The sequence below is a fragment of the Phoca vitulina genome, unplaced genomic scaffold, assembly GCF_004348235.1.
Source record: "Phoca vitulina isolate PV1807 unplaced genomic scaffold, GSC_HSeal_1.0 scaffold29, whole genome shotgun sequence".
In the NCBI taxonomy this organism is placed as follows: domain Eukaryota; kingdom Metazoa; phylum Chordata; class Mammalia; order Carnivora; family Phocidae; genus Phoca; species Phoca vitulina.
In genome coordinates, this window is record NW_022589732.1 from 14,200,749 (window position 1) to 14,222,912 (window position 22,164).

The following is a 22,164-nucleotide window of genomic DNA, read 5'->3' on the forward strand; positions in this document are numbered from 1 at the left end:
TTATGCAAATAATTCATTGAAGGAGATGGAACCTTGGGCCCAAAGGGGAATAGAGGCATTTGGAAAGTTAATATCTGTATGTATAAAGGTAGGTGGACTAAGACAGATTTATAGGAAAAAAGGAGTTATTGATATAGTTTGTGATCCTGGTAAACTAGAGTCCAGTGAAGCTTTCATGTGAAATCTCTGGGTTCATTATGTTTAACATCACAGTATAGTAGTTAATGGGTTGTTCTATTAGTTCAGGAACCTGTTTCTCAGAGCTTGATTTACCTAGAATGAACTATTAGAAAAGTTTATAAATCCAAGTAAATGTAAAAAAATAGGGGTTTTATTAGGGTGATGGAATTAAGGATTTTTTTTACCCTTTTCCCTATTTTCTAAATTATCCATAATTCCTGTATATATTATCTATAATTCAGTTTTCTTTTTTTTTATTTTTTTTAAGATTTTATTTATTTGAGAGAGAGAGAGAATGAGAGACAGAGAGCATGAGAGGGAGGAGGGTCAGAGGGAGAAGCAGACTCCCTGCTGAGCAGGGAGCCTGATGTGGGACTCGATCCCGGGACTCCAGGATCATGACCTGAGCCGAAGGCAGTCGCTTAACCAACTGAGCCACCCAGGTGTCCAATATAATTCATAGTTTTCTTACACAAAGTAAAATCAAAAGTGGAATTTAAACTCATTTTCCCTAAAGATAAAATGAAAGGACTCTGGACCAGAGGTAACCAATCATTGAAGACACCTAATATACCAACAATATGAAAGCTGTTTAATAAATGATAACTATTTCTGGGGCCCCTAGGTGGCTCAGTGGGTTAAGCATCTGCCTTATGGGTCATGGTCCTGGGGTCCTGGGATTGAGCCCGGCATTGGGCTCCTTACTCAGCAGGGAGCCTGCTTCTCCCTCTCCCTCTGGCTGCCACTCCCCCTGCTTGTGCTCTCTCTCTCTGTCAAATAAAAATAAAATCTTAAAAAATAAATGTTAACTATTTATTTAGAAATAGAGGGCTAGCGGCGCCTGAACGGCTCAGTCAGTTAAGTAGCAACTCCTGGTTTCGGCTCAGGTCATGATCTCAGGGTCTTGTCAAGCCTGGTATTGGGCTTCAAGCTTGGCAGGGAGTCTGCTTGAGGATTCTCTCTCCCTCTCTCTCTGCCCCTCCCCCCACTTGTGGTATCTCTCTCTCTCTCTCTCTCAAATAAATAAATAAATCTTAAAAAAAGAAAAAGAAATAGGGGGCTAGATTTGGATATCTATTTCCTTTCATTCTATTCTCATTGTAGCTGCTGCTAAGGTTCAGATCCTCACCACCTCTGGACCAGGGCACCACATTACTGATTCACTGCCAAGCCTCCAATCCTACATATAACTACCACAGGACTCCCAAAATATCACATTACTCCCCTTTTCAAAAATCTTCAAGGCTCCCAAACGGGGCATTCTTTTGGCTAGAGAAAAACAGTATTTTTCTAATTCACAAAGGGGAAAATTAATGGTTGCATTTTTTACAAGTTTCTCTCCCTTAACTTTTACTTGTCTTCTTATTCTACTACTACTAACAGGGCAAAACCGTGAACAAATAACAAACTTAAAGAAAAAAAAACAAAGCAGTCAACTGGACCTACTTTGACAGCGTTTTTTCCTTATTGACTCATGCTCATGATTGTGATTTTTATACTGCATATTTCTATATTCACATATTCTGCCAGTATAAAATTAACTTTTATTTATAGATTGAATTCAGTATATCTGGCGCCTGCACAAAGTTTGAAATTAGATCTTACCACCACTTTCAGCCACAACTTCTATTCACTCATTTATTGATCAGACATTTCACTGAGCACCTATTATGTGCCCCTCACTCATCTTCCACTTCAGGTAAGCTGGACTCTTTTCTGTATAATGATACGCTCTGTACTCTACTTCCTCGGTGCCTTGACTCTAATATTGCCTCCACCAGCAGTGCCTTTCCTATCCATTTCTTCTTGTTAAAAATCGTAAGTATGCTTCAAGTAAAAGCTGCATCAAAAGCCTTCCCAGGAGATGCCTGGGTGGCTCAGTCGGTTGCGCATCTGTCTTCGGCTCAGGTCATGATCCCAGAGTCCTGGGATTGAGCCCACATCGGGTTCCCTGCTCAGCGGGGAGTCTGCTCTCTCTCTCCATCTGCCTCTCCCCCTGCTCATGCTCTCTCTCAAATAAAAAAATAAAATCTTAAAAAAGCCTCCCCAGATTCTCTCCCTCTCCCACCTTTCCATTTTCACTGATTTCATCCTCTTCTGTGCTCTTAGCACATGTGGAGCATTCCCATCCTCCCTCATGTTACAGTTATTTGTGTACATGCACTACAACATATATTCCTTAAGGGCATCTTTTTACACAGAGGTTGAATATAATAGGCACTGAATCACTAAAAGTTTAATTGAAAGAGAAAACTTTTTGTTTGAAGGGATAAGTACCTAGGACAACCAATTCCAACACCCCGATAAATTCTGACTTTCCTTAAGTAAAAGAGCCCCCAAAATGTCCATAGCTAGCTTGAGATATTGCATATTTTTTCTAATGGAGACTATATCAGTTGAATCAATATTTGCTTCTGATTCAAGCTTGAAAATAAAGAGATAAGCATCTACAACCATAAAAAAGGTTAAGCTATTTGTTGATTTATGGGCTGGTTATCTCAAACTCCCCAGTGAACACAGTTACTCAACTCAAACAATTTCCTGAGGATTGGACTTTGGCAGCTTCAAATTATTACATCATGTACAAGAAGAAGAACTGTATGCTGATAAAAAATAGAAAGCCTTATTTTTCCTTTTATAAGAACTCAGAAAACTGTCATTTACAACAAATTTTCCAAAACCAGTTAGGAAGAAAAAAAGAGTGACAAGACATGTTTCACTTTGTTATAACTGACAAACTAAGAAATAACAGTTGCAGGCTACTTAGTCCATCCTTATAAGGATCGAAAGCTGTATAGATAATTTACTGACTTCTGAAGGAGGCAGCATGATAATAAAAAGAACATAGTGGTAAAAAGTGCAGCCTCTGGGGCACCTGGGTGGCTCAGTCATTAGGCGTCTGCCTTCGGCTCAGGTCATGATCCCAGGGTCCTGGGATCGAGCCCCGCATTGGGCTCCCTGCTCGGCAGAAGCCTGCTTCTCCCTGTTCCACTCCCCCTGCTTGTGTTCCCTTTCTTGCTGTCTCTCTGTCAAATAAACAAAATCTTTTAAAAAATAAATAAATTAAAAAAAGTGCAGCCTCTGCAGGGCCAACTACATTGCATAGCCTCAGGAAACACCATGCTCACAATGGAGATTCAAGGGGTACCATTCCCAGGAAACACAATGTGAATTATACTACTTAGGGATCCAGAGTCAGCAAGTTAGAACAGGTCTGGACTCCGCCATCTAACAACTAACAACATCATAACCAAGTTATTGAATCAGTTATTGAAGTCTCAGGTACCTCATCAGTAAAATGGAATTAATAAATAACACCTAAGTCATGGGATTGTCATGAGGATAATGTATACATGTATAATTAGCCCAGTACCTGGTATTAGTGAGGCATAAATGCTTTGATGATCATGATAAAGAATAAGATGAATCTACATTCCAAACCTGCTCCATCACTTTCAGATCATTTACTACCTACAGTAAATGTGATCTGTTGAGAGTATTCAACAAAATTATATAGGCAAAATACTTAGGGACAGTACAGAATAGGAGCTCTGACTATGACGGCTGGAGGGGGCGCCTGGCTGGCTCAGTTGGTAGAGCATGCAACTCTTGATCTCAGGGTCATGAGTTCGAGCTCCACATTGGGCATAGAGTTTACTTTAAAAAAAAGTAAATCATCATAATTGGCCATCCCCTATACCACTCTCTTTCCTTCTTCCTTTCTCTCTTACACACACACACACATAAACTTAATGTAAAAAATTAAACTGTAATTGATAGCACAAACCCAAAGCCATATCAAAATGAGGGCAAATGTAATCTAAAAATAATACATTCTCAATACAATTTACCTAGACTACTGTAATAACTTCCAAACTATTTTTACCTTTCTAATCCTGTCTATAACACACTACCAAAAGCAAACTCCAATCAATCACTGTTTAGCTTAGAAAACTTCAGTGACAAAATACAGTCAAAACTCCTTGGCCTTAAATGGCCTTCTATAATCTTAACCTATGTACAGTTTCCAACCTCATCTACCGCTAATCCCTTCAAACACAAAAAAAGATGTGTTCTGTGTATACGCCCAGCATTTTTCTCAATAAGGACTATTACTCCCTTCGGCGCCTGGGTGGCTCATATGGTTAAGTGTCTGCCTTCGGCTCAAGTCATGATCCCGGGGTCCTGGGATCAAGTCCCACATCGGGCTCCCTTCTTAGCGGGGAGCCTGCTTCTCCCTCTCCCTCTGCCTGCCACTCACCCCCTGCTTGTGCTCTCTCTCTCTCTGTGTCAAATAAATAAAATCTTAAAAAAAAAAAAAAAGGAATATTACTCCCTTTCCCACTCCCATCTTCCCAATCCCACCTAATACAAGTAATCCTTTCCACTCAGCAAACCTGTTTGAAAAAGCCATTCTGCTGGCAACTTACAGAAATAGAGACTAATGATAGTCACGCCCTATTAGGAAGGAGTAGTTATATTTATAATAAATTGTTTCCCAAAGAATTGTCTAAATACAGCTCCTTAGCAATTGGGACGTATTGCCTCCCTCCCAGGAACTTCCTTAATCAGTACTTAACCAATATATCTGTACTTTATTAGAATACAATATAGAAAGTTACACTGTCTTACACTCAACAGATGCTCAATACTTGTTAAATAAAAGAATAAATGAATAAGCTTTGTGAAACACATTTTTCAGTTTAGAGATTAACTCAGTTATAAGTATGATAAGTCATCTTTCTGTCTCTTCCCTGAATCTACTGTCTAAATCATATCATGCCTAAATCACACATTCTGTTTCCAAAAGGTCTGTGGAATAAAGATACTCTATGGCCAGAAGGACTAACACAATGCTCTTTCTCAAACACACTGCTAATAGCACCAAACTAGTAACAGCAGGGGTTAAAGGAAAGAGAATCCACAGCAATTAAATTAGGCCCCAAAATGACAACTATATTAGGCAAAATGATAACTATGAGTTGCATGAAGTTGCTCTCTATTATCTTCTGGCTCAATAACTTAGAGCTAGAGATTTTTTCCCTTAATTTTTTAAGCCCCTAAGGTTTCTTAATTTAAGTGCTTGATTGCAACTACGCACTATTTATGAATCATTATAAATACACCACTACCCAAATTCTTTTGGCACAAACAATTATGAAGGCATGATGGCTCTATCAACAAGAGGAAAATAGGAAGGGAAGCCAGTGACTGCACTCATTACTGCTAGGAGAACACTGGTACTGAATGGCACAAGCAACTCCAGTATGAGAGACTAATAAGCACATGACTGGGAAGGTGACAGAGGATACCAAGAAAAGAAGGGCATCTATAAAGAACCCCAACTCTATGGGGGCAGGAGGTGGAGGAATGGGCAGGGATCCACTGAAATCTACTCTAAAAGCCTTCACAATATTCAAACAAAAACAGGCTACCAGACTCCAGGTTTTGAGCCAGTTCAAATCCTAGCTCTAACACTCAAAACTGAGAGACCTTCAGCAAGTTATTTAGCTATAAAATTGTAATAGCAGTCACCACTTAATGAACACCAACTGTGAGCTAGGCACCATACACATGGTATGTCCTTTAATTCCCACACCTAATCTACCAAACAGGGATTATTCTCATTTTGCAGAAAATAAAAATCCATGTTCCTTCTACCCATGTATGACTGCTTCCCAGAGGGATAATGCTACCTATGTGGCAGGGTTGTAGTGGGAATTAGAAGTAAATGCAAAGTACTTACTTAGCACAGGAACTAGCACCTGCCACATCATAAAAACTCAGGAAGTCATTATTGTATAAGTGCAACTATCACTTGAATAAATGACTCAATTGAACGGCAATAACATCCCACGAACAAGTTTTCCCTCATACTTTCTACCATAAAAATGACTTTAATTAGCAATACTTTTGGAGAACCAAAGGTGTGCGCACGTACAGCTTCTTAGTTGAGGATCAAAACATAAAATCCAAAGAAATAAAAAAGTCCATTATCAAGGTGATATTTGACTCAATCTGAACACTAAGTATTAAATACTTTACTTTCAAAAGCATTATAGATCTCATACCTCAAGGGAGCAGGAGCTAATGAACAAATCTAACTTCCCCAAAAATAATTCCCAGAAGCATCTGTTATCCTGAAGTACTCAGCAAACCATTTCCCAGAATTAAGAACATATTGCTAAAATCTTAGTGAATTTTGCCAAAAACATTCTGCTGAGAGGAAAAAGAATCATTCTGATTTTAGAAGCAAATGCTACTTTCCAGCTTAGCCACAAAATAGATCTTTTCTTCATTATTACTCTTATCAGTATGTTAATACTGAAAATAAATAGAAAAACATCACAAATATACTTCCATTTGAAGGAAATTTAAAATATTAAACCCATAACATTTGCTTTAATCTTAATGAGCTCAATAAAATCCATGAGAATGTTTTTTTAAACCAATAATAAAAATCAAATTTCCAAAGACTTATTAATAATTGAAACAGACAGGAGAGTAGAGCAAAAACAACAGTCGTATGCCAGAGCCCTCCTCAAAGTTAAGAGAGTCTTACAACCTCAATTTCAAAGTTTAAATTTTTGTTATTAAAAGCAACACTTCAGAAAGACTGACCAGACACAAAGACGAAATCCCTCCATCCACTTGCAGTTTTGCCACAAGGACAGTACTTACCAGACAGCAGCACGTTCAAACTCCAGCAATCCCAAGGGCATTTGTGGGGCAAGGGATCCAGGAATGAGGAGGGCCAAGGGAAGAGCCTGAGTTGTGGGGAGGGAAGGGTACAGGAGGGAGGAGACAACTGCAGCTAGCAACAATGGGAAATTGTGAATCTAAACCACAAAGGCTTCCTGCAGAACAGCACAACAGGGAAAGGGCAATTCTTTTTTACCACCTACCAGGAACTCAGAACTGACAATTCATGATAAAGCTAAAAAGATGGGGCCTCCAATTAAATGTAAACAAAGTAAACTTAAGAAAGTAACCAAAAGTAACTTGAAAGGACATATCACAAACTTCATAGAGGCTTAAGAAAAACAATTAGGAGGCTGTTTTCTCCAGGGGCATTCCTGATGACAAAGGTCAGCAATGTAACAATGAAGTCTGCAGAGTAGCAGCTGCTTCCAAACAGAGGGCCAGCCCTAAAAAACAGTCCTTTGCACTACACTCAAAAGGAGCACTAGAAGACACATTCATAGTACTTTAGAGAATAACCAAAACAATGTCATTGTTTGAATCCTTAACTCAGAATTCCAAGACTGTCTGGACTTAAATTATATCACTTTAATAGGCAAAACACCTCCTTAAACAAGACACACTCTTCAAGAAAGTTATTGTGTGAACTGAGCTTTTGAATTCAAGATCAATTCTAAAATGCTTGGGATCTCAAAGGTTCCCGAAACCAAAGGCAAGGACAGTGAAAGATCTCCACCCCTCTCTCAGGGAAGAAGCCAAGTTATATCACCAAGAACAAACAGCAGGCAGAGTCCTGACTCCAAACATGTGATCAGTCAGGCCAGAACTTACATTTGCAAGCAGGGCACAAAGGCCCCAGAGGATCAACACACACCCTTCTATGTATTACACCCAGTTATAAAACAACTTTATTGAAAGGAGTTGTTTTATAAGCATACTGATTTTAAAAACTCATCAGCAGAAACCCTGCCAAATATGAAGGTCTGTTGTATTTCTACAGGTTGTGAGAGAAAATATGAGATTTAATTAAGATTTATTGATAAAATTGAACAGATTCAGGCACTGCCCAAAACTAATTAAGCTCTTACATTTTAACAATATACTAAAGTACTCCTTTCACAACAGTAAGAGTGTCCAAATTAAAAAAAAAAAAAAAAAAAAAAAGATACTACTGCTTTTCTTTTGCTAACCATTAGCATTCTAACTCAGGTCTCCTAGTGGTAGGTGGGGGTGGAGATGTCATTCCGAACTGTGAAAAACAGGATTTCTATTGATCAGTGCTAAATGCAAAAAAAGAATGTACAAATATCAAGGTCAAGCTCTCTAATCAAGTCTTTCAGTGATGGTCATACATTTGTTGTAGGGCTAATCAAATAAAACTAGAGTAATTGGGGAAGAGTTACCGATCTTCAACCCTAGCTACAATGTAACTACATAAATGACTTTTCATATATTAGCCAGGCAAGGGAGGTGATCCACAGGAAAATCTCACCCTAACAGATTGTAATCTCTTTTGAAGCCCCTCAGAAAATACTTCATGTAAAACACTTCTATATAATCATATTCCACCTTGTATATAGCTGTTTCTCGGACCAGCGGGGCTTGAACTCACAACTGTGACACTGAGACCTAAGCTGTGATCAAGAGTTGGACACTTGACCAACTGAGCCACACAGATGCCCCTATTTTTTGACATTTCTTATTTCCTTTTCAAGACTGCACAGGAGATTCTGTCTCACATAGAGACAACCCTGCATCAACCACTGGGCCTCTCCACCTAAAATAAATTGAGTAACTACAGGTGTCTGCTACCTAAGTGTCAAACTGCCTGTAGGAGAGTTTTTGTGAGCATGATTGCTAGGTCAAGAGGGAGAGTGATATATATGGTTTCAGAAGTCATGTTTAAATGTCCTGGGATCCTAAAGCTGGATGACTGGTTACAACAGTACTTTTTAAAATTGTACTTTAACAAAACTCGTCATATTGTTCAAGTACTACGCAAGGAGTATTACATATAATAGCCTTCCTTTGACCATAAGAGACAAAGACCTCAGACAAAAATATATAAATATCATCAGCAGGGAGAAACTACCTCTAAGACTTGAATAAGGCAATCAAGAGAAATGGGGAGTGGGGGCAGGTTTAATGGAAGAACACAGGCTAAAAAGTCCCTACTTGGTCCGATACCACAACCTTTCATAATTGGTCTCCACTAGCAAGTGAGGTAGGGTACAGCAGAATGTTCAATTTAATGAAAGAACATTATGTTTCTCTTAAAGTCATAAAAGAGAAACAGAATTTCTCTAAGAAAAACCAAGGTGACTCCCTCCTGGAGTAACCCCAAAGCAAAACCATTTTTGTTGGTTTTTATTTCTGAGATGCTAATGATAATGCTGATGTTGGCAGTAAAGGCAAGAGCTGAGTGGCTCAAGTAGGAGCCAAATTGGAAAATAAAAGCCTCTTGATTCTAGCACTCCAGAGGGTAGTGAGGAAGTCTGTGGACTTTTAAATAAACTATGGAGGATTGAGGTGAGGAGGAGCAGGGTAGAGACTGCTTTATATCAACTGGAAGCCCATAGAAACAGTAGCGTTTGATCCCTGGGTTATATGCTCACAGGAAAAAAAAAAAAAGAGCTTAATTCAGAGCTGTAAAACTGGAGTTTTGGAAAATGAAACTAAGATACAGATTGATCTTGTCAACAAGGAATCCCCCAAAAATATTCTAGCTTTTTGACTCTATATTCTAAGGGAGAATATACTGGAAAGTCCATGAAAAACAAGAAAAACTATACAGCTAATTTGTATCTAGTTTTTATTCTGAGATTTATTCACAGTGTTGATAAATAGTGTGTATACCTTAAATATCCGATCATTTCACTTAAATACATATTACTGAGAAAAGGTATATTGTAGACAAAGAGAAAAAAGGAAAAAAAAAACTGATTCTAAGGGCACATTCTGGAGAAACTTTGGCTGTTAAGCACAGGCCTATGCAGTAAAACCATCCAAGAGAACTTGTATATTTCTCACACAAATGGACTCTTAAAAAAAGAGGAAAGGGGCGCTGGGGTGCCTCAGTGGGTTAAGTGTCATTCTCTTAATTTCAGCTGGGGTCATTGTGGGCTCGAGTCAGTGCTGCGTGTGGAGCCTGCTTGGGATTCTCTCTCTCCCTCTCCCTCTAACCCTCCCAACCCCTGTTCATGCACATGCTCTCTTTCTCTCAAAAACAAAACAACAACAACAAAAAACCACCAAAAAATAAAAACAAAATAAAAACAAAAGAGGAAAGGCAGTCAGAGACCATTTATTTGGGTTTCTGCTACTCCAATATCATCATCATTTAAATTCATATATTAAATTACATCTTGCATCCTAAAAATTACTTCAAATAGCATTATCATTATGAATATTAGCCAACATATCTCTAGAACAAGGGCTTAAATTTTCTTAAATTAGACTGAAAGCTCCTAGAAAGCAGTAAGAATGTGAAATATCTCTCAAGTACACTGCAGGATCATCAAAATCTAGTCTCACAGAAAGTAAAAAAAAATAAATCTGTCATTCTCTTTTATTTATTCATTTGTTTTTAGGGAGGGGGGAGAAAGAGAGTGGGGGGGGAGAGACAGAGAGAGAGAGAGAGAGAGAGAGGGAGGGGGGAGGGGCAGAGGGAGAGGGAGAGAGAGAATCTTAATTCCACTATTGGGTATTTACCCAAAGAAAACAAAAAGCCTAATTTGAAAAGATATATGCATCCCTATGTTTATTGCAGCATTTTTTATAATAGCCAATATATGGAAGCAACCTGTGTCCATCAGTAGATGAATGGATAAGGAAAATGTGGTGTGTATACAATGGAATATTACACAGCCATAAAAAAGAATGAGATTGTGCCATGTGAGACAAAATGGATGGACCCAGACAGTATTATGCTAAATGAAATAAGTCAAGCTGAAAAAGAAAAATACCGTATGATTCCACTCATAAGTAGAATCTAAAAAAAAAAAAGAATAAACAAATGAAAAGCAGAATTGGACCTATAAATACAGAGAACAAACTGATGGTTGCTGGGAGTGGGGCAAAATGGGTGAAGGGAAGAGGGAGGCTTCCAGTTATGGAATAAATAAGTCAATAAAAAGCACAGCATAATGAATACAGCCAATGATATTGTAATATTGATGTAACAGGACAGATGGTAGCTACACTTGTGGTGAAAACTTGTTAAATCACTAAGTTGTACACCTGAAACTAATATAACACTGTGTGTCAACTATACTCAAATAAAAGGAAAAGAAAAAAAAGAACCAAATTGAGTCTACAGTTGTGGTAAGCTGTCAGCAGAGTAATTTATATTTTTGGCAATATTGTTTCCTGAATTATTTTTGGTCCTAACAGTTATGAAAGCCTCTGAGATTTCTACCATACTTCAGCAAACTTCAACTGATTTTGGGTAGAGTTACTGATAATGTGTTAAGATGTACACACTAAATTTTTCTCTATGTTCAACTGAACCTTAAATATCAAACAGTTGTGCCAGGACAATTCAATGGGGAAAGAATAGTCTCGTTAACAAATGGCATTGAGGCAACTGGATATCCATATGCAAGAAAATGAAGCTGGACTCCTGTGGCACACCACATGTAAAAATTGACTCACAATGGGGTCTCAAATATCCAAAGGAATGAACTAAAACTATAAAACTTTTAGAAGAAAATGTAAGCATATATCTTTATGACCTTGAGTTAGGCAAAGTCTTCTTAGATATGACATAAACAGTAAAAGAAAAAATAGAGGGGCGCCTGGGTGGCTCAGTCGATTAAGCAGCTGCCTTCAGCTCAGGTCATGATCCCAGGGTCCTGGGATCGAGCCCCGCATCGGGCTCCCTGCTCAGCAGAGAGCCTGCTTCTCCCTCTCCCTCTGACTGTTGCTCTGCCTACTTGCACTGTCAAATAAATACATTTAAAAAAAATTAAATTAAAGAAAAAGAAAAAAATAGATAAATTTGACTTCATCAAAATAAGACAACCCAAAGAATGGGAATAAATATTTGCAAATTATATATAAGGGACTTGTATCTAGAATATATAAAGAATATATAAAGAATTCTTACAACTGAATAATAAAAACAATCTAAATTCTAAATGATATCTTTTAACACCCCAATTTAAAAAGAATCTGAATAGATATTTCTCCAAAGAAGATATATAAATGGATAATGAGCACAAGAAAAACTGCTCAACAACAGAGTATGGAAAGAGGCAGGAGTGACTTTACACTGGAGAAACCTGACAACCAGTGCCTTAGCCAGGTGATCAAGCTCAGTATCAACAATGATAAATCACATCAATAATACATACCCTTGATATGATACGATGAGAATGACACTGTATCTCTGTGATCTTCTACTCAAAAACCTCGACCCCAGTCCAATCATGAGAAAAATATGAGACAAATTCCAATAGACGGGCATCTTACAAAATACTTGACCAGTACTCCTCAAAACTGTCAAGATCATCAAAAACATCAAAGTATGCAAAACCATTATAGCTAAGAGGAGCCAGAAAGAACTGACAAGTAATGTAATGTGGAATTTTATTTTTTTTTAAGATTTTATTTTTTTAAAGATTTTATTTATTTATTTGACACAGAGAGAGACAATGAGAGAGGGAACACAGGCAGGGGGAGTGGGAGAGGGAGAAGCAGGCTTCCTGCTGAGCAGGGAGCCCGATGCGGGGCTCGATCCCAGGACCCTGGGATCATGACCCAAGCCGAAGGCAGATGCCTAAGGACTGAGTCACCCAGGTGCCCCTAAAGATTATTTGAGAGAGAGAGAGTGCACAAGCAGGAGGGGCAGAGGAAGAGAGAATCCCAAACAGACTCCACACCAAGTGCGGAGCCCGACGCAAGGCTCCATCTCATGACACTGAGATCACAACCTGAGCCTAAACCAAGAGTCCAACACTTAACCAACTGCACCACCCAGGCACCCCTGTAATGTGGAATTTTAGATAGGAACTTGGAATTGAAAAAAGATATTAGGTAAAAACTGAAGACATCTGAATAAACTATGGACTTCAGTTAATAACAACATATCAATATTCGTTCATTAATTGTAACAAGTGTACTATACTAATGTAAAAAATTAATAATAGGAGAAACTATGGGGGGGCACCAAATGGGAACTCTTTCTACACTGCTCAATTTTTCTATAAACCTAAAACTGTTCTAAAAAATAAACTATTTTTAATAATGATAATTAATAATTTTAAGTATACTTAGAAGTATTTTTTTAATAATTTTTAATAATAGTAAGTTTTTAAACACAAGTTAAATAACAAAATCAAAATCAAAATCACAAGGTGCCTGGGTGGCTCAGTCGGTTAAGTGTCCGACTCTTGGTTTCAGCTCAGCTTATGATCAGGGCGGTGAGATCGAGCCCTGCAACAGGCTCCATGCTCAGTGGGGAGTATGCTTGAGATTCCCTCCCTCTCCCTCTGCCCCTCCCCTGACTCACATTCTTGCTCACTCTCTCTCAAATAAATAAATGTTTTTAAAAAATGAAAATCACAATGAGATACCTCTTCACACTCACTAAGATGACTATAATCAAAAAGATAATGAGTGCTGGCAAGAATATGAAGAAATCTGAAACCTCCTACACTTACGGTAGAAATGTAAAATGGTACAGCCACCTTAGAAAACAGTCTGGCAGATCCTTAAAAGATTAAACATAGAATTACAATATGACCCAGCAATTCTACTCCTAGCCATATACCCAAGAGAAATTAAGACATGTTCATTCAAAAACTTATACACGAATGTGCATAACAACATTATTCTTTTTTTATTTTTTTATTGTTATGTTAATCCCCATACATTACATCATTAGTTTTAGATATAGTGTTCCATGATTCATTGTTTGTGCATAACACCCAGTGCTCCATGCAGAACGTGCCCTCCTCAATACCCATCACCAGGCTAACCCATCCTCCCACCCCCCTCCCCTCTAGAACCCTCAGTTTGTTTTTCAGAGTCCATCGTCTCTCATGGTTCTTCTCCCCCTCCGATTTCCCCCCCTTCATTCTTCCCCTCCTGCTACATTCTTCTTCTTCTTTTTTTTTCTTTCTTAACATATATTGCATTATTTGTTTCAGAGGTACAGATCTGAGATTCAACAGTCTTGCACAATTCACAGCGCTTACCAGAGCACATACCCTCCCCAGTGTCCATCACCCAGTCACCCCATCCCTCCCACCCCACCCCCCACTCCAGCAACCCTCAGTTTGTTTCCTGAGATTAAGAATTCCTCATATCAGTGAGGTCATATGATACACGTCTTTCTCTGTTTGACTTATTTCGCTCAGCATAATACCCTCCAGTTCCATCCACGTCGTTGCAAATGGCAAGATCTCATTCCTTTTGATGGCTGCATAATATTCCATTGTATATACATACCACATCTTCTTTATCCATTCATCTGTTGATGAACATCTTGGCTCTTTCCACAGTTTGGCCATTGTGGACATTGCTGCTATAAACATCAGGGTGCACGTACCCTTTCGGGTCCCTACTTTTGTATCTTTGGGGTAAATACCCAGGAGTGCAATTGCTGGATCATATGGTAGCTCTATTTTCAACTTTTTGAGGAACCTCCATACTGTTTTCCAGAGTGGCTGCACCAGCTTGCATTCCCACCAACAGTGTAGGAGGGTTCCCCTTTCTCCGCATCCCCGCCAACATCTGTCATTTCCTGACTTGTTAATTTTAGCCATTCTGACTGGTGTGAGGTGGTATCTCATTGAGGTTTTGATTTAACAACATTATTCTTAATAGCTAAAAAGTGGAAACAATCCAAACTTATACCAACTTATGAATGGATAAATAAATTATGGTATATTCATACAATGGAATAGTATTAAGCCATCAGAATAAAGTACTGTATAATATGTATGAACCTTGAAAGTATGCTACGTGAAAGTAGCCAATCACAAAAGACCACCAGCATGATTCTAATTATATGAAATGTCCAGAATAGGCATAGCATTTCTTTTGAGGGTGATAAAAATATTCTAAAATTGATTGTGGTGATGGTTGTTCAACTCAGTGAATATATTAAAAACCATTCAATTGTACACTTTAAGTGGGTGACTTGTCTGGTATGTGAATTATATCTCAACAAAGCTGTTTTTTAAGAAATCACAGTTTCTCTTTTTAAAAACAAGGACACTCTTTATTTCATGTCTGTGGTTTAAATTAGGTCCCAATAAACAACAGCAGCTGCCACCTGGTAAACTAGATGGCTTCAAATGCTTGGCAAACAATTTCTGTGTGTATGAGATTTTGAACAGTTGTTTTTAAAGAATACATAAGCAAAGAAAATCAGTCTGTCAGTACATTCTTACACTCTGACGTCATTTAATTCAGGACAGACTGCAATCACCATTTCCCTAAATCAAGAAACCAACAATAATACTATGATTACATTTATGTCCAAAGTAGATGGAGACAGATAATTCACTCCGATAAAAATAAGGCTGAAAATACTGTCAAAAGGGCACAGCAGCAAAAGTCAGAGTGCATGTCTTATGTTTGCGTGGAAAGACAGAACAGATGAACAAAGCAGGCTGAAGTAATATTCTCTGGGCATACTCTTTGCTAAACAATTACAAACATTCCCCCACATGTCTGTAGAAATCCTTCCTGTGGCTTCTTGGGCGTATTTCCCTAGAGTACTCCCTCAGAAGCTGACCTAAAACCATCTGTTTGAGGGGCACCTGGGTGGCTCAGGTAGTTAAGTGTCTGCCTTCAGCTCAGGTCATGATCCCCGGGTCCCGGGGGAGAGAGCATTGGGCTCTCTCTGCTCAGTGGGGAGCCTGCTTCTCCCTCGCCCTCTGCCTGCTGCTCCCCCTGCTTGTGCTCGCTCTCTCTCTCTCCCAATCTCTTTCTCTGTCAAATAAATAAATAAAATCTTGAAAAAAAAACCCACATCTGTTTGATAAACAATATGACGGTATCCAGGATTCACAGAAAACAGAGACCTAAGAACCTTTGGTGGGTGAAAAGAGGACAGAAGAAAAAAAGTGGGCAGGTATTTACCTTCATTGAAGGGACATAAATACCACTCCTGAGTTGGTGATCTGAATAGGAATAAGGAAAAAGAGAGAGATGACAGCACAGTATTAATGGTTTAGGAAAGGAAATTGGACCTTTGTGACAACTTATTTCCTTTTCTTAAACAAGCAAAGAATTTAAATATACAGTTCACAGAAAGAAAAAAATAGATGACCACTAAAGATAGGAAAAATGTCCTATCTATTTATAATTAAAGAAATGCAAAAGGAAGATACATAGATCATTTTTCAGATCTCATAAGGAAGATACATAGATCATTTTTCAGATCTCATATTGCCAAATATTTAAAAGTTGGATAAAATCAGTGTAGGTGAAGGTACAGAGAAGGATAAATTCTCATTTACTCTTGGTAGTATTAAAATAAATTTGGCAGTATTTCTCAATTTTAAATGCTTCTTTGTTTCAGCAATTCAACTTCTAGAAATTTACCCTGCAGCTGCAAAGATAAATGTGAAGGTAAATTTATAGTTCACTACTTGTAATAAATAAAAACTATCAGGGTGCCTGGGTGGCTCGGTCATTAAGCGTCTGCCTTCGGCTCAGGTCATGATCCCAGGGTCCTGGGATCGAGCCCCGCATTGGGCTCCCTGCTCCACGGGAAGCCTGCTTCTCTCTCTCCCACTCCCCCTGCTGTGTTCCCTCTCTCGCTGTGTCTCTGTCAAATAAATAAATAAAATCTTTTTTAAAAAAGGGTCTCCTTTTAAAATAAACAGCTAGCTAGCTAGCTAGATTAAATAAATAAATAAATAAATAAATAAATAAATAAATAAATAACTATCTGTCAATAGGGGACTGGTTAAATTATGGTAAGCCTCATTTAGGAATATTTACAGAGGAAATAATATATATAGGATTTACTTCAAAATAACCATGGGATTTACTTCAAAATAATCACATGTTGACTAGGGGGAGTAAGGGGGGAGTACAGATAAAACACGACTGACTATGTTTTTAATAACTTTTATGAGGCTGGTGATGGGTACATGTGGTTCATTATACTCTTCTCCTTATTTTTGTATATGTTTGAAATTTGCCATAATAAAAATATACAAAACTATGAAACAACAACACTGAAGAGGATAGTGGATAAAGGTACTGACCTACATAACTTTGGAAATCACTGGAGTCTGTTAGACTAAAAGCACAGGGAACCACATATTAGCATTGTACTCTAGCTAATAAAGCTGTTTCCCACAGGTGTACAGGTTAACAATTCTGAAACCACTATACATGTTTACTGAACCTGAACAACTAGGTAACTGAATGGTGGATGGTAGAAGGTTTCTCACTTTTGGAATGGGAGATTACAGGTAAGCAGGACGAAAAGGCTAAATAAAATGATCCATGTGGTAAGGGATTAGAGCTAGAATATGAACTTGTGTTTAGCTTAGTAAAAATACAGATGGTTACATCTAGAAATATTTATAGATATGTATGTATGCATATATACATATATTTATTCTGTCAGCTGAGAATGCTTAGAATCAATGACATCCCAGTTGTAACAAGCACACCTAGAGACAAGATATTAGTTTCTAACACCACTCTCCAACAAAAGAAACCCAGGTTTCTTGGAGAAATGGCTGATTCCAAGACTGGGACAGGAAATACACAAGATGAGCTGAGCATCCTGTAATGTCAGAAACTAAGGAAATGTTAAAAACAAAAAGATCCTAACTTTACAGAGGTATATCAAAGGGACAGAGGAGACTAACTGAATGAGCTTCCAAAAGCTAAATAACCTAAAGTACAAAATAAATATCTATGAGTTTATACTGATACTAAGGAAATGATTAAACAAACAAATGGAGAAGAACAAATTTCCCTTGCAGAAGAATTCCAAATAATTTATACAGATACTCCACCTGCAAGGATGGAGACCATAAATCCCACTCCTTAAGTGCATGGAGACCTCCCTCCAAAAACTACAGCATGGAGGGGCACCCGGATAGCTCAGTCAGTTAAGCACCCAACTCCTGATTCAGCTCAGGTCATGATCTCAGGGTCGTGAGATCACGCCTCCAGTTGGGCTCTGCACTGGGCGTGGAGCCAGCTTAAGATTCTCTCTCTCCCTCTCCCACTCTTCTCACTCTCTCTTTAAAAAAAAAAAAAAAAGTACAGCATGGGAAACGGGAAGGGGGAGACTAACTTCAGTGGAGAAACCTGTCAAACCCAGCCAGGTGATTAAGGTCATTATCAACAATGATAAATCATATCAATAATATATACCCTTGATATGATGTGATAAGAATAGCACTGTATCTCTGTGATCTTCCACCTGTGAAAATTAAAAAAGGGAAACCTCACTAAAGTGGATCTGGATGCTAGAAGGGAAGGCTGGAAGGCGGAGCTCTACCACTCAATATCAATTACAGGAGGAATTGTCAATTACAAATCCAACTGAAGAACCGTCACTGGAAAAGAATCATCAACTACAGGTCCCAGCAGAGAAAGATGTACATTGCATCTCATATAAAAAATCTACTAACTCTGCAACTCAGGCAATGAAAAATCATCCTACACTCTTGCTTTTCTCCAATGGACTTTTGTTCAAAACAACCCCTCCCAACTTCCTCTTTCTCCATAAAATAATGTTCCTCTCCTTTGTGAGATTTGCTTATGGCTTTGCAATTCTCTGTTATTCCCAAATAAACCTATTTTTGCTGGTAAAATAAACTGTTTGCCGATAAGACTGTTTTATTTTAAGGTTAACACACCCAAAAACCACAACCCCAGTCTAATTATGAGAACAACATCAGACAAATTCCAAATGAGGAGCATCCTAAAAATACTTGACTAGTACTCCTCAAAACTATCAAGGTCATCAAAAACAAGGAAAGTCTGTGACAGCCAAGAAGAGCCTAAGTAGACATGACTACTAAATTAATGTGGTGTCCTGGATGGGAACCTGGACAAAGAAAAGACTTAGATAAAAATTTGAAGTGGTTAATAATAATGTATCAATATTGATTCATTAACTGAAATAAATCTACTCTAATATGTTAATAATAATGAAAACTGGATGAGGAAGTATATATAGAACTCTGTACTATCATCTCAATTTTTTGGTAATCTAAAACTGTTCTAAAAAACAAAACGTGTTTTAAAGCTTATGAAAAAAAGATAGAAACTTAATAAAAATCAGTAGTGCATTTTTAAAAATCTCATGCAAATGAAAAATTATGTAACAGGGGTGCCTGGGTGGCTCAAACGGTTAAGCATCTGCCTTTGGCTCAGGTCATAATCTCAGGGTCCTGGGATCAAGCCCCACATCAGGCTCCCTGCTCAGCAGGGAGTCTGCTTCTCCCTCTGCCCCTCACCCCACATGTGCTCCCTGTCTCTCTCTCAAATAAATAAATAAATAAATAAATATTTAAAAAAAAAAAAAAAAGAAAAAATTTGGGACGCCTGGGTGGCTCAGTTGGTTAAGCGTCTGCCTTTGGCTCAGGTCATGATCCCAGGGTCCTGGGATCAAGTCCCACAATGGGCTCCTTGCTTGGCGGAGAGTCTGCTTCTCCCTCTACCTGCTCTGCCTGCCACTCGCCCTGCTTGTGCTCTCTCTGACAAAAAAATAAAATCTTTAAAAAAAAAAAAAGAAAAGAAAATTTGTGTAACAGAGAAAAAATAAATCTCATGCAAATAATTTCTAGTGTCTTTACTACTCCAAAAAGGATATATCCCAGTGAAATGCTGTCTCATAAGAACTAGCATAGATAAAAATTATAAAAACGTTAAGTTTTTTTTTTTTTGCTTTCCAGTGGTGACAACCTCCCCATGAGAGGACCTCCTCCACCCATCCCCGGAGGAGGAAAAGAGTAAGCATAGAAGTGCCTAATGCAGAGCCCCAACTCCTACTTCATGGATGTGAAGTGTCCAGGATGCTACAAAATCACCACCATCTTTAGCCATGCACAAACAGTAGTTTTGTGTGTTGGCTTCTCCACTGTCCTTTGCCAGTGTATAGGAGGAAAAGCAAGGCTTACAGAAGGATGCTCCTTCAGATGGAAGCAAAACTAAAAGCACCCTGATGGAATTAAGGTCTTAATACTATTTGGAAGCAATGACTAAGTTTGTGACTGTCACTGAATATACATTATTTAATATCTACAATGTATAGCACTGGGCCACATGATTTAAAAGTTAAATTCTATGCAAAATGCACCAGTAATTTTTCTCTCTTTGTTTTTTCTGGACATTCCCTTAACACAAGTCACTAGGTAGTATTCCAGCAGCTCCGTTCAAGGGAAGAGCAGTATGAGTCTTAGCAAAAATGAGTAATCATTTTTCACTTCAGACTATTTAACTGTCTCTTCCTACAGGCGGAGCTCTTTGGTAAGAATGTGTATCAATAATACTTGCTTCTATTTGCATAATATTTACAGTTTGCAAAGCATGTACGCCCACCTTCACATGACACCACTCCACTCCAGGAAGGCCTCCAAGCTAGACTCACTCCTGGTAAGCACCCCACAGCATTGCATTAATCTCTAACTTAACCTCCATACACTGTTCAGTGATCTGATGAATGTTGTGTCTTGCCCCAAAAGCTGTAAGCGACTGAGCCACCCAGGCACCCAAAGCTGTAAGCTTCTTAAGGTTAGGTATCATGCTGTATTAATCTTTGAGTCCCCAGGGCTTAATGTTGTACCTAGAATATTTTAGATGTTTAATTAATATTTGATGAATGAATTAAAAACTCTGTGAATTTTATAATCTTACATTTCTCAGCAAGGTTCTGGTTATACTAAACATTTTAAATAATGATACTGGCTTTGTGGGTATCACTATTTTAAATTTTCATTATTTAAAACAAACAATAAATAGGGGCGCCTGGGTGGCTCAGTCGTTAAGCGTCTGCCTTCGGCTCAGGTCATGATCCCAGGGTCCTGGGATTGAGCCCCGCATCGGGTTCCCTGCTCAGCGGGTCTCCCACTCCCCCTGCTTGTGTTCCCTCTCTCGTTGTCTCTCTCTCTCTCAAATAAATAAATAAATAATCTTAAAAAAAAAGAAAACAATAAATATATTAAAATAAATTTTAAAAAAAGAATTAAAAGCACCCTGAATCAAGATGAGTGGGAAACTGTCCCAATAAACACATTTTGGATAATACATAGATGGATAGATAGAAAGATAGATAGATATAGATATTAAATCTTAATACAGACTGGTTTAGGGAACATTACATTTTTATTAAGTACTCTGTACCTATGCACAGACAGGACAAACTAGAGGACATTAGAACTTATTCATCCTTAAGATCAGAAGAAGGAAACAAAGATTCTCTGAGATTCAGCATGATAATACTTACATTGTATGATAATGTAATCCCTATAAATTGTGTAAGTAGAAATTTGGTATATTTTAAATGCATTAGAAAATATTGCTCTTTAAATACTGTTGATATATTATTATAAAAAGCAAAATCTCTTTTTCTTTTGCAAATTTGATGTCCACATAAAAAAGGTATAAAAATATTAAAGTAGAGCAAATGGTGATGAATGGAATAAGAAGGAATGAAGTGAGCTATTGATTCTATTTGATCTTTAAAATCCTAATAAGAGAATTCTATACTGACTTCTCATCTCATGAACTATATCTTAAATATTTTAATTCATTAAATACTTACTGAGCCTACTTACTACTATAAGCCAGATATAGTGCTAATATTAGAGATACAAAGATGACTAAAATCAGGGGACCTTCAAAGTGTTCACTAATGAGGGGAAAAAGAAAAACTGTAACAGAGATATGAACAAAGGCCCTTAGACTTTCCAGAGGAAGTAATAATTGAATTGGGTTTTAACACTATTGTATGATAAAGAATTTGGTCTTTGTGCCTGGTTCCTGGGAGTAAGCCTCTAGACCTTTGGAATTTCCTCTGTGCTATTCAAGGTGGGCTCTTCCAGCCACACTGGGTTTATGCTAACCAAGTGAATGACACTGGGCCCCTAGTTTCAAAATGGGGGCTGCCCATGCTAGAAAGACCAACCATGTGATTAAAGTATTGGTGCACTGAGCCACATGATATTAGCCTGACCTCTGGGGAATATAGAAAGAGGCTGAAGACAGAGTTCAATCATATGGCCAATGATTCAATCACCCCTGTCTACATAATGAAACCCTAGTAAAAACTCTGAACACAGAGTTGGTGAT

General features: G+C 38.1%; 2 protein-coding genes across 15 annotated transcripts in view; one reads left to right on the forward strand and one right to left on the reverse strand.

Moving 5' to 3' along the window:
• Positions 1 to 22,164, reverse strand: part of USP54 (ubiquitin specific peptidase 54) — a 120,992-nt gene that overhangs the window by 70,107 nt on the left and 28,721 nt on the right. For 3 of the 14 annotated variants that reach the window (XM_032423950.1, XM_032423951.1, XM_032423947.1), the window contains exon 1: positions 6,862 to 7,981. The exons of 4 other annotated variants lie outside the window; for them this stretch is intronic. The gene's annotated coding sequence lies outside the window, so the exon portion shown is untranslated. 7 more of the 14 variants (XM_032423939.1, XM_032423948.1, XM_032423954.1 and 4 more) reach the window with 5 other exon arrangements.
• On the forward strand, positions 19,650 to 20,761 carry LOC116644378 (40S ribosomal protein S27-like). Its single transcript, XM_032423957.1, has one exon. The coding sequence runs from the start codon at positions 19,846 to 19,848 to the stop codon at positions 20,026 to 20,028; it is 183 nt and encodes a 60-aa protein (XP_032279848.1). The 5' UTR covers positions 19,650 to 19,845; the 3' UTR covers positions 20,029 to 20,761.

Coding starts and splice junctions, on each gene's coding strand:
- LOC116644378 (XM_032423957.1), top strand. CDS start 19,846: ATGCAGAGCCCCAACTCCTACTTCATGGATGTGAAGTGTCCAGGATGC.